The sequence below is a fragment of the Phalangium opilio genome, unplaced genomic scaffold (genome assembly GCF_054372755.1).
Source record: "Phalangium opilio isolate 3A_F unplaced genomic scaffold, DU_Popi_V2 ptg000089l_1, whole genome shotgun sequence".
NCBI classification, from domain to species: Eukaryota; Metazoa; Arthropoda; class Arachnida; order Opiliones; family Phalangiidae; genus Phalangium; species Phalangium opilio.
Window position 1 is genome coordinate 7,118,455 of NW_028324194.1, and position 13,640 is coordinate 7,132,094.

General features: G+C 44.3%; 1 protein-coding gene across 1 annotated transcript; it reads left to right on the forward strand.

The window, feature by feature from the left end:
* The first annotated feature begins 7,266 nt into the window (after positions 1–7,266).
* On the forward strand, positions 7,267–11,658 carry LOC149647302 (arylsulfatase B-like). The gene is made up of 9 exons (XM_089850175.1): positions 7,267–7,532; positions 7,641–7,753; positions 7,817–7,983; positions 8,341–8,467; positions 9,045–9,171; positions 9,517–9,943; positions 10,170–10,467; positions 10,872–11,008; positions 11,403–11,658. Exons 2-9 carry the CDS (start codon positions 7,643–7,645, stop codon positions 11,635–11,637), a joined length of 1,629 nt encoding a protein of 542 aa, XP_089706301.1. The 5' UTR covers positions 7,267–7,532; positions 7,641–7,642; the 3' UTR covers positions 11,638–11,658.
* Positions 11,659–13,640: the final 1,982 nt, after the last annotated feature.

Consider the following 13,640-nt stretch of genomic DNA (forward strand, 5'->3'; position numbering starts at 1 on the left):
GGCGTATACTCTGTTAGAGAACTTGACTCGACCAGATGATATTATGACGAAAACGTATGTGGATTTAACTAAGTTGTTAAATGATCACTATAACCCCAAACCTTCTCGCATGATGGAACGAATACGTTTTAATGGTCGCTATCGTCGCAAGGATGAATCTGTGGCTGTCTATGTTGCTGAATTGAAGAAATTAACAAAACACTGCGAATTTAAAGAGTTAGATCAGATGTTGATGGATCGCATAGCCGAGGGAATAAACAATGAGGGTATGAGAAGGTACCTACTACAGCATGAAAGTACGATCAAAGATGATTTGCCTGCTATGCTATCATTATTAACGACGTATGAAATGACGGAACGCAACACTAAGGAATTGCGTGTCCTGAACCCAGTTGATGAACATCAGCAAGTGAACGCCATCATTCCGGCCAAGAGCCATTCGAGATTTCAACAAAACAATAGGCAACCTCAAGCCTCACGAGCTACTCAACCGTCTGGGGCAAGACCACCTAGTTGCATACGTTGCACTAGCATTGACCACACTCCGCCGAATTGTCCATATAAAGAATTTATATGCAACAACTGCAAGAAAGTAGGTCATCTGGGAAAAGCGTGTAACCGACCGCCCACGGAATTGAAACAACGACTTCCCGCCAAGAGAAGTTCAAACAACCAACGCCCAAAACGCGGACATTCGCGAACCACAGCAAATCATATAGCAGATGAGGACGATATTACGCCAACGGCTACGGTTATGGCAAATACTGCCGATGAAGCAGAACTATATCGGGTCCCAGTCAGGGAATACGCCATGTATCATGTTGATGATGATGTCATGGAAGAAGAACATTCCACTCCTATGAGTCTGGAACCACCACCCCCTGAGACCATTGTTTGCGCATTAAACGGCAAGGAGGTATGTTTTGAACTGGATACTGGCTCAGGTTATGCAATGATTTCGGAGGTTGTCTACGGTCAACTTCCTCACGTGCAACCATTACAAGACTTCCGCAAACGCTTAACGTCGTTCACGGGCGGAACACTTCAGATTTTGGGTTCCACGTTACTCACCGTCTCGTACCGTGATAAGCAAGCCGAACTACCAGTTCTCGTCTTTCGTGGAGACCGCCCAAATCTATGTGGTCGCAACTGGCTGTTTTCAAAGCTGAACGTGCTACCACGTGTAGCAGAGTACTCGGTGCAACCGCACTCCGACGTCGCTTTTGGAGTAAACGCTATGGAATCGTCGGACTCTACGCCCTTGCGAACTATTTTGGATCGACACGCAGCACTTTTCACGCCTGGTTTGGGCAAACTGAAGGATGTCAAGGTAAAATTATACCTTAAGCCGGATTCGCGCCCCACGTTCTGTAAAGCACGGTCAGTTCCGTACGCTATGAAGGACAAGGTAGAGGAAGAGCTTCAAAGATTGGAGTCATTGCACATTATAGAAAGCGTACCATACTCTGAGTACGCTTCGCCAATCGTTCCTATCCGGAAAGTCAATCAAGATGCTATTCGTATCTGTGCAGACTTCAAAACGACGATTAATCCCAACTTGGATATAGAGAAATACCCTCTGCCAAAGGCTGAATCTATATTCGCGACTCTGGCTGGATGCAAGTATTTTGCGCGTATTGATCTAAGAGACGCCTATAACCAGTTGGAATTACATGAAGACTCTAAAGCAATCACCGTTATAAACACCTCACGAGGACTATTCAGGTATAATCGTCTACCTTTCGGGATTGCCTCAGCCTCGGCCATATTTCAACGGGTCATAGAAACATTGTTCCGCAATCAAAAAGGCGTGTCACCCTTCCAGGATGACATAGTATTAGGGGGTGCGACCAAACAATCCCTCTTAAAGCTATTAGACCAAGTACTGGAAACGTTGGAAGTCAATGGCTTGAAACTGCGTCGCGAAAAATGCGTCTTTCTGGAAACGTCCATAGAATTCTTGGGTCATAGATTGGATGCACAGGGCATTCATCCACAAGAGGCCAAATTGGTCGCCATCATGAACGCACCTGCCCCTACGAACCTGGAACAATTACGCTCGTTTGTGGGTATGCTGATGTACTACGGTAAATTCATAAACAACGCATCCACCAAACTAGCACCGCTATTTGAATTGTACCAGAAAAATGCAATTTGGGTCTGGGAAGCAAAACACCAAGATGCCTTCCAGGGAGCAAAGCAAGCCCTAAAGGACTCTAACCTATTGGTTCATTACGATGTTGATAAACCGATCCACATGGCATGTGACGCGTCTCCTCATGGAATAGGAGCTGTCATTTCACACGTTGAGAATGGCATAGAGCGCCCGATCTCGTTTGCGTCTCGAAGCCTCACTAAGGCTGAAGAAAATTACTCGCAATTGGAGAAGGAGGCGTTGGCCTTGGTATTTGGTGTTACGAAGTATAAAGATTATCTTTATGGCAGAAAATTTTCTCTGATTACGGATCACCAGCCTCTAGTATCGCTCCTCGCTTCAAACAAAGCAATCCCAGCGATGGCCGCTGCAAGAATTCAGAGATGGGCCATAATTTTATCGGCGTATACGTACGAGATAAAATACAAGAAGGGATCATTAAACGCCAATGCCGATGCGATGAGTAGGTTGCCGCTTCCTACTAAGGAAACCGTACATACACCTTTACCCGCGGAATACGTTTTCGCGCTCACGTCCATCGCAGACATGCCAGTCAGTTTAGCCGACTTAAGTAAAGCCACGGTCGAGGATCAGAATCTTCAGAAGATTAGCCACTACTTAACCAAAGGATGGCCGCCAGCGCAAAAATTACCTGAAGCACTCCACGTGTATCATCGCCGTCGAGAAGAGCTATCAAACATAGAGCATATCCTGCTAATGGGCAATCGCGTCATCATCCCGGAAAAATATCGACAAGCAATGCTAAAAGAATTGCATGGATCTCACGAAGGGATCGTTAAGATGAAAGCCGTGGCAAGGTCTCGTATTTGGTGGCCGTACATAGATAATGACATAACCCGACAGGTTCAGTCATGTCATAGTTGTCAGACGCACGCCGCCATGCCACGAGCAACACACACACCATGGCCTCGTGAATCCAAACCATGGTCGCGGGTCCACGTCGATTTCGCGGGCCCAATAGACAATCAGTATATATTGCTCACTGTTGATGCTTATTCGAAATGGATGGAGCTAGACATCACGAAAACTACGTCGACTGAAGCTGTCATCCAAAGTTTACGTCCACACATTGCTCGATACGGCATCATGCCGACCTTAGTCACCGATAACGGTACATGTTTTGTCAGCCAAGAGTTCAAGAGATTCACGGCCATGAATGGCATAAAACATTTGACGACGGCACCATTTCACCCAGCATCTAATGGCCAAGCCGAGCGATCCGTTCGCACCGTAAAAGCTGGTTTGAGGAAGATATCAGGAGAGCCGCATCACGATGTGGATATTATTAATCACGGTCTTGCAGTACACGCACAAGGTACGCTGGCCACTCGACTTGCACGCTTCCTCATCAACTATCGACGGACTCCTACCGCGTCGGGCAAGTCGCCCGCAGAGCTCATGTTGGGCCGAAACATCTTAACTAGGATTGACCTATGTCATCCCCAGCACACCCCTAAAGTACAAAAGGTTGAGGACAACCAGAAGAAAACGTACAAGTCGGGAGATTTGATTTATTCCCGCAATCATGGCATGGGGCATAAATGGCTTCCGGGTACTATTCTCGAACCGTTAGGAAGAATGATGTTCAAGGTACAGACGCCCAAAGGTTACGAACGCAAACATGTCAACCAACTGCGTCCCAGATGGCATGACACTCATGCAGCGCCACCCGCCGATGAAACCTCCGAGGAATTTTCCCTCGAGCCGATCTCCATACCTGGACCAACTCCTTTAGCCGTTCGCAGTCAAGCCGGTACGCCTGCGCGACCAATATTGGCAACACCTATAGCCAGACCAGTTCCTACAGCAGGAAGCCACCTCACCCATTCACCACCGCGTGTGCCATCTCAGCGAGATAGCGCCACACCAACTCCCATCCTACCGGACCGTCCGAAGCGTAACACACGTCCACCGGCCAAGCTTTTGGACTACGATTGTGCTCCACGCTAGTTTCTACTCACACGCCTTCGTTGCGCCACGTTCGCGACCACCTTACGTCAACACAAAAAAAAAAGGGGGAGAAGGTAGTGAAGCATATAAACATTGTGAACTATAGCCGTTAGGGGGCGCTAAGGGGACGAGATTGGGGACTAGGGACTTTATGGACAGACCTCTCCAGGCGAGGCTCGCGATCAGACTGTATATTAATTACCATGTATCTTTCTTACTAACTATCATTCAAGTATTATTAAATATGTTCCTGTTTAATCATGACTCATTATAACAGAACATTACAGTAGACACTGAACAATATCCTCTTCCGAAGGTTGAGGACGTGTTCGCAAAACTGGCAGGGTGTGTAATTTTTGCGAGATTGGACATGCGAAACGCATATAACCAGCTTGAGTTGGATGAAGAATCGAAGAAGTATGTTGTAATAAATACAATCAAGGGCCTATTCACGATGAACCGCCTGCCGGTGGGATTGTCATCGTCGGCTGCAATTTTCCAGCGTTATATGGAAACATTACTCTTCGGACACCCGTGTACTCTACCCTTCCAAGATGACATTGGACTGGGCGGCAAATCCACTAACGATCTCATCCGGAGTTTGAAACAAGTTTTTCAAACCTTCCTTGACAACGGTTTGAAGTTAAACCGCGCTAAATGTCAATTTTTGCTTCCGGCTATGGACTTTTTGGGCTACAGGCTCGACGCAAAAGGCCTCCACCCTCAAATGCAAAAATTGGAAGCGATTAACGACGCACCAGCACCGCAAAACGTTCCGGAACTCCGATCGTTCCTTGGGTTAGTCAATTATTACTCACGATTCATCCCTACAGCATCGACATTACTCGCGCCGCTGTACAGCCTGTTACATAAAGACAACGACTGGGCTTGGAACGAAACCCATCAAGCTACCTTTGACGCTGCTAAACGCGCCATTCAATCAACGGACCTGCTGGTTCTGTTTGACCCTAAGAAGGAAGTGATATTAGCTTGCGACGCCTCTCCCGTCGGGGTGGGAGCGGTAATCTCTCACATGGTGGAAGACCAAGAACGACCGATCGCGTTCGCGTCGCGCACCTTATCAAAGGCAGAGCAGAATTACCCACAAATCGAACGAGAGGCCTTATCATTGATCTTCGGGATCACGCGCTTCCGCGATTATTTGCTTGGAAAGAAGTTTACCCTGGTCACTGACCACAAGCCTTTGGTTTTCCTCTTCGCTGAAGATAAGCCGGTGCCGGCAATGGCTGCTGCCAGGATCCAGAGGTGGGCACTCATGCTTTCGGCCTATGATTATCGAATAATCCACAAGAAGGGCGAACTCCATGGCAACGCGGACGGCCTGAGTCGATTGCCATTACCTACACCTGATTGGGAACCCCCTTTACCGGCAGAAGTTGTCTTACTGATTAATGGAGGTCCGCGTGGCCCCATTAATGCGCAAGAAATGGCACAAGCTACAGCGGAAGACCCGCTGCTGAAAGAAATAATCAGGCTCACAAGGAATGGATGGCCAAATAACAAAGTAACGAAGGAAAACTTCAAAATATACCACCGCCGCTCGAATGAGATAACGATAGCCAACGGCATCTTACTCTTGGGCAACAAAGTAATCGTCCCAGCGAAACTTCAGTCGAAGATACTAGCCGAACTCCATAGCTCACACCAAGGTGTACGGCAAATGAAAGAGCTCGCTAGGTCCAAAGTTTGGTGGCCGGGTATCGACGCAAGCATCGAAAGTATGGCGCAATCTTGTGAAGTCTGTCGCCAGAACGCCCCAAAGCCATCCACAAGTTACTCTCCTTGGCCTGCCGAGTCCGCACCTTGGAGAAGAGTTCACACCGATTTTGCTGGCCCGCTGGATAACCGTTACTTACTCGTGACGGTCGACGCTTTTTCCAAGTGGATAGAAGTCGACGTGACTAGGTCCACGTCATCCACCACTGTCATTCAGTGCCTGAGACAGCACATGGCACGCTTTGGTGTCATCCCACTACTTGTGTCCGATAATGGACCATGCTTCACAAGCAAAGAATTCCGAGAATTCGTGGTCAACAATGGTATAGAGCACCTGACTACCGCCCCATACCATCCCCAGTCCAATGGGCAAGCCGAGCGGACAGTTCGCACTGTGAAAACGACACTCAAGAAACTGAATGGCGATACCAATCTGGAAGTAGACATCATCGCAGCTGGCCTCGACCTTTACACAGAAGGTACGCTCGACGCACGCCTCGCTCGATTTCTTGTAAACTATCGTCGCACACCCATTCGAGACGGCAAGTCCCCATCGGATCTTTTCCTAGGTCGTTCCATACTGACCAAAATGGATCTCTTCCATCCCAAGGAGGCCGAGACCCGCAAATATCCCGCAAGTGGATCGTACGAGGAAACCAGAAAGTTGGTTCCGGGCAAGAGGGTTCTCGCCCTTAACTTCGGTGTCGGAGTTAAATGGAAGATTGGAACAATCATGAAACTACGCGGCAGCATAATGTTCGAAATCATCACAGACGACGGTTTTCACCTTATACGCCACAAGGACCAAATCCGACTGCTAAAAGGGAACGAACCAGACGAGCGACGACCACAGAATCGCGAGAAACTCGCCAGCAGCGCCGAAGAAACGCCAATCTTCATAAATCGCCGGTCACGCCCAAAACAACTCGCTCAAAACCTTCACCTTGCACCCAGGGTTGCTACCGCATCACCGCAACCTCAACCGGCAGTAGTTCCGACAATTCCAGCACGTACTTCTCCACCGCCCGTTACGTCACTCAGAAGATCCACACGTGCAACAAAACAAGTTATCAAACTGAACTTATAAACTGTCTCCCACAAGCGCACTTTTTTTTTACGGGGAAGGTATTGTTAGTATTGTTTGCATTGTTAGTTCCAGAGCGCGCCGTCAATAAGTGAGGGCGCCACCATACGCAAAACCTAATACTTGCTCCTAAAGCAAGCACGCTTTACTCTCTCTCGCGCCTCGATAACGAGCAGTTCATGCTGAACTATTAACCAATGTAACTCTAAGAATTGATTACCATTAAAGTATTAATCTGTTATACTAGTCGTTTATGTCATTAAGATTTGGGATAGTTAACGTCCTAACAGTACCATACGTATGGAACATATCTTATAAACTTATGGTCCAACGAACGTTTTTGAAACACCCTGTATTAGACAAATGTATTCGTGTAATGACATGAGATAAAAGTTCATCCATCTTTTGCTGTTTGGAAACGATAGGGCTGGAGCGACGTTGGTTTTCACGGAGCGAAAGACATAAGAACGCCTAACATTGACGCCTTGGCGGCCGAGGGCATTGTTCTTAACAATTACTACGTTGAAAGAATTTGCACACCTTCAAGATGCGCCCTACTTACGGGTCTCTATCCAAGTCACACGGGTAATGACACTTCCAACTTAGTTTGTCCGTTAGTAAAACAAATGTATCATTGCTAACTCACTCGCATCGTAGAAATGAATTAAGTTTAATTGTACCATTACTTTTTAGGAATGCAACACTATGTTATAGACCATAGTAACCCTTACGGATTACCACTGGCTTACGAAATTTTACCGCAAAAGCTGAACCAACTCAATTATGTCAGCAGAATTATTGGAAAAGTAAAAAGAAAATTAATTTGAGGGGCCCTTAGTCCACATATGTTTACACACGCTATTTTTTAGTGGCACTTGGGATTTCATAAGTCAGCATACACCCCATTAGCCAGGGGATTCCATTCTCACTACGGTTTTTGGCCAGGCCTCTTAGATTATTACTGGCATAACACGAGCAACTATATCGAACCGAAAAACTCTATCAACGCGCCTCTTCACACCACAAACGACGAAATGTAATAATTTTCCTCTCTAGAGGGCTGCTGTTAAAGCTTACATGTAAAGTCCAAGGGACTAGGCCTACATGGTATTGGTAGATGTGACGTCATCACCAACTCAAACTACAAACTCATCCAGACACGTTACGACAAGTTCGTACACGTCTGGACAAGTTTAACATCGAGTAGCACGGTGGAAGGCAACATCATGGTCCTGTGTACTCTAATACGGGTTTTAAGTTTGAGTTGGTACTACTTCGGTCGTACCACCCTTTTCGTTACACCATATACTACTACCATCAAATGCCAAGTGCCCTCCGTGCCTGGGTACTCGAGTAAAGTATCGAGGATTAAATTTATAGCACTTTTGTTTAGAGATATACTTGAAGGTAGCGCTTTGTATGACAACTTGATTCCAGTTAAAGATCGCCAGGGAGATTACCTAACTGAAATCTTTACCGAAGAAGCCTTGGATATTATTAGAACACATAAGCAAAAGAAGGTAAATCTTTGAAAATCCTGTATAGGGGATGAGTCCTTTGTCGACACTAGGAACTCGATCTGAACGAACCAGGGGAGATAAAGATTCATCTACTAACCTACCCTGGGCGTGCATCGAACTCGCCAAGGTCGAGTCTTTCATAAATTGCATTATAAAATATGGGTTGTTTCCCCACGTCTTTGTGGGTTATGTTCGAAAGGACTGAATCTTGTTCCTTGGAGTGGTGTAGGGACATAGCCACACTGTCCCTAATTATAGTCCCTGGAATGTGCCCTTCTTCATACTATTCTCTATTCTTGGTGGTTGCCAATCAAGACACGTCTGTTTTGCTACGAGTTAGTATGATACTGCTGGACTCTGTGTGTCTTTCCCAACCTTTAATGCCCTCTGCTACCCACTATCTTCACTGTCGGTTTTTCTCATTTCTTTTTATATTGGAGTTGTATGTCCCCGATTGACGTTTGTCTCCTAATATAAAGAAACTGTCACTTACTGTACTATTTGACAAACTACTGTTTTAATTTTATAACAAATTTAGTTTCAGGCCTTTCATGAAGTTTCCGTATTCTTTGTTTAGCCTTTGTTCTTGTATCTAGCGCATCACGCCGTGCACAGAGGCAATGACCAGCGACCTGTCACAGGACCTCCAGAAACCGACACGCTTTTTAGCTACATAAAATCTCACGATAGAAGAAATCTTGCTGGTAAATATCATTCGCTTTAATTAAATCTTGTCGCAAGGTTTGTCATTTAATTCATAGCCCGTTGCATAAGTTTATAAGATATGTTCCATAAGTATGACACTACCTGTACTTCGTAATGCTATAGGCTTACAGCTCGAGCTTGTTCGAGAACGACAGGCGAGAATTGACTACACGCGGTTTTGCAGTCCATCTTCCTATTTAGTCTGTACTAAGCCTTTGACAGCACCTCACCAGGCGTCGCTTTACGAGAATCTATGACCTACGCCGCTTCTTGCTTTAGTTTTCATTGGATCAAGTGTAGCGCGCAGAAATACAACTCCTAATATTAAACGCATTTGTGAGCAGGTGCCGTCAAAGCGTTAGACGACTCCGTGGGTAAAGTAGTAGAAGCCTTACAGGAGCGTGGCATGTTGAACAACACTATCATCGTCTTCTCGAGCGACAATGGCGCGGACGTAAAAACGGGATTAAAAAATGGCGGTTCCAATTGGCCCCTCAGAGGTCAGAAACATACGTCATGGGAAGGCGCCATTAGATGCGTAGGGATCCTTTGGTATCCTGGCGTGAAGCCCCGCGTATCCGAGCAGTTAATGCACATCGTTGATTGGATGCCAACATTGTATCGCGCTGCGGGCGGGGAACCAAAGAAGCTTGGTCCCATCGATGGAATGGACTTGTGGCAAGCCTTGAAAGACAATCTACCATCTCCTAGACACGAAGCTCTATTAGTTATGGATTCAATCAATGGCATGCAAGCCCTACGCCGTGGACGGTAAGGTTATTGAAATATTAATAAGTCACCTAAAATTAGACAACCCAAATTATGACTCTTAACCGGACTGTAAAGAAGTTTACGGACCCTTGATTTTTTTTAAAAAAAAAAAGGTTTGGCCGCCAAAGTAATATATGAGCCAGTTAGTTAGGTTAAAAATATCTTTAGTTCACTTGAATTGACTTAAAAATAGTAAAAGCTTCATTAGCCCTTAAATTATTCGTAGGTACAAAGTTATAAAGGGAACTGTGAAATTTGGTGACGTAAATGGATGGTACGATGTCGCCCACAAGATTGAGGAAGACGCGAAATACAATTCGAACCCGGAAGTCAGCAAAGTGTCGAAGACATTGGCTACAATCCGCGATACCAAAGGTCTTTGTTTTAACGAACTGCCCATCGTTGTCGATTGTAAAATAGAAATAGAAACGGGGACTGAGTGTGAACCAGACGTTAAGCCTTGTCTCTTCGATTTGCTCGATGATCCTTGCGAAAGGAACAACATTGCGGCGGAGAAACCGGAAGTGAGTTTAGAAACGTTTTTACACTTTATCACCAATTGTTAAGGTAAATAGAAATATTATAGAGTGAGGCAGTAATGAGGGCATATTCGACGTATGATTCCCAATCATTCTGAGCCATTGAAATAATATTTTCCGCCCCTCGTTATACTATGTTAAAACTCAGCTATAAATGCTTGTTCCTCCAAGATCCACCTGTGTGGCTCACTTTCTCTTAATCCTATTTGTCCTTCCCAATAGTAAATCATCTAAAAGTTTAATAAACTGATACAGGGAAAGTTTTGTTCTCTGGTTTGTGTCAAAAACTCCTTACAACGGCAACATTTCCTTGCAAAACTTCACCAATAGTTGGTTTATTCTTCGCGGAATGTTCATCGTAAAAATATTTTTTTTTCTTGGGCATTCAGATCTTGGAAGAGTTGATGTCTCATTTGGAATATTATAAATCGACGGAAGTGCCGGTCCGCATCTTGCCAAAGGATTATTTGTCCAATCCAAAGCTTCATGGTGGATTTTGGACCCAATGGCAAGACATAAATGAAACGTGAGCACTCTTATCAGTCGCGCCATAAGTTTATAAGATATGTTCCATAAGTATGACACTATCTATACTTCGTAATGCTAAAGACTTACAGGTAGAGCTACTTCGAGAACGACAAGAGAGAATTGAAGTCCTACATTCGTTTTTGCAGGACTTCCATCTTCCTAATTAGTCTGTATTACTAAGCCTTTGACAGCGCCTTACTAGGCGTCGCTTTACCTCGAATCTATGACCTACGTCACTTCATAACAAGCTCCAGTTTGTAACCAGTGACAAACTTATGGAACATAACTTATGATGTTAGTGAATAAATTCATGGTAGATTGATCCAACGCTGACGATAAGGCCTGGGAATTCGCAAATTTTGTTAATCTAATATAGCGATTTATGTTAACAGAATCGAGGAATTATTGGAGATGAACTTGACAAAAGGATCTGAAAGATTTAAATTGGACGTTCTTTCCAATTCCGTTCATCAGGAACTGCAATATCTTTTAAATATTGCACGAAACAATCAACAGACTAGGCCTAGTGGGTTAAAAACATTTCACAACTACTTCGCGATTACGGTCCTCATAGCATTTACTCTAGGGCTTACGATCGCCTTGATGGTAAGGCGATCTGGGTTGTAATAAAGTTTCGCAAAAACATAAGTCTTAATTCAGTTATTGAACAGTGTACTTGGTATTTCTAAATTGCACCAGCAAAGCTGTTCTTTTTTGACCCGAGCACAGTTGCTCAATGAACACAAATAGAACAAGGCTCGGAGAGACCAAATTCTCCGTCAGCTCCCCTGCCGGTCGTTTTCAAACCCGGTGTCAAGCACTGGCTCGATCATACAGTTCTGCACATGCGCAAACAGCACAACAGAGATAAATTGCTCTACATTTTACGGCCGCTTAGCTCTGCTGCGGTTGTTCGTGCATACGTCACGTCTGCCTCCCCTGCTGTGGGCCAAGGTAGGTGCGCGCGTGCGATAACCCGAGATTCGCGCTTATGCATGGTAATCGAATTCTTTGAACGGGCTTCTTTAGCGCGTGATCAAGTAGGCTATGGTATGAGTGAGCGTCCACTTCCCTTCATAATTTTGTTACGTTATTTTTTATTCGTCTCCCTTATTTTTTTTGAGATAGCAACCTATGAACTTTAACCACGCGTCCACGCGGGAGCAGAGGTCATAAAGCCGATAAGAAATGCTAGTGGGACAGTTCGCAGAAACATTCTAATTTGTTGATAGTTAGAATAGAATATTTCACTTTCGTAAGTCATGAAATTTAAGAGTAAGAGATTAAGGTCTCGTGGTGTATGAAGTTTTCTTTGTTATAAACATCGCAAAGTGTAGTGGGATTAACACCAAGGTATGTCGCCATTTCATTTATCCTTAAGCCTACGGGGAAACCACGAGCCAAGGCACTAAGAACATTGGTGTCATTTTTGATTGATTTTTATTTATTATCATTGGGATTCCGTCCACACAGCGTGGCCACGCAATAATTCTATGGGATATGTATGTGCAATTACAATTGAAGTCAAAATTTAATATCAAGAACATTGTGAGGAAAATGTTAATGAAGAAATTCTATTAGACAAAAAGTATCAGAGCGCTAGAAACCACACTATTATTTATTTTCCTTTCGATTTTCTGATACTTGGCATGGCAGACATCATACTGAGCATTGATGACGGCTATCATGAACTTCCTCAGTGTTTCACTTACTGTTAATTATTATTTGAATATGCAGTCACCATAAGTTTATTAAATGTGTTACATAAGTATGACACTTCCTATGCTTCGTAATGCTTGAGACTTACACCTCGATCTAGTTCGAGAACGACGGAAGCGAGAATTGAAGTCCTACACTCGGTGGTGGTTAATTTTGCTGTCGATCTAGTCCTATTTAATCTGTACTAAGCCTTTGACAGGGCCTCACTCACCAGGCGTCGCTTTACCTCGAATTTATGACCTACAAGCACTCAGTAGCCAGTGACAAACTTATGGAACATATCTTATGAATTTATGTTTTCACTCAATGAGAGAAGAAAACCAAGCATTTTCCGTTTGTCTAAAGAAGTAGGGTTTGAGGAAACGCGGTATCTATTTTAAGAGCTAATGGTTCCCAAATCTGTTTAAAAAGCCATTAAGCAATTCCACTTTCCTTCTTTTGAACAAATCCTTAAGAAGTCTTTATTCTCAACGAGAATTTGCGATAAGTCCGTTTCTTTTTCACAATATTACTTGACGTTATGTAAGTTCAATGCTACTGTTGAATCTTATGGTTCATAGTTACTAATGTAAAATATTAGAGTTAGGCCTAATCGAGTTCTCTTCTTAAAACACGAATAAAGTAAAATCCATTCTCAATCAGGTTTTTTCCTTGAGAAGGGCATGATGTACTATAATACGAGCTAAGTTACCCACCGTTTTACTGGACTTTTTTAAAAACTGCCCATCAGACACTAAACACCAAAAAGCCTGATGAGGGTATGGGGAAAGCCGAACTTCAGTACTGCGGGTGTGATGGACTCTTGGTAGAACCTATCGTTATCTGCAAAATTATAATGTATTTAAAGGAAAATTTTAGATAACATAACATTATGTCTTAGAAGAACGGCCCTATTCTGGATATGAAAGGGA

Excerpts from the sequence above, each read along its gene's own strand:
- LOC149647302 (XM_089850175.1), top strand. The coding sequence starts at position 7,643 with ATGCAACACTATGTTATAGACCATAGTAACCCTTACGGATTACCACTG. Across the intron at positions 7,984-8,340 it reads CACACCACAAACGACGAAAT|AGATATACTTGAAGGTAGCG; the intron begins GTAATAATTTTC and ends ACTTTTGTTTAG. Across the intron at positions 11,009-11,402 it reads TGGCAAGACATAAATGAAAC|AATCGAGGAATTATTGGAGA; the intron begins GTGAGCACTCTT and ends TTATGTTAACAG.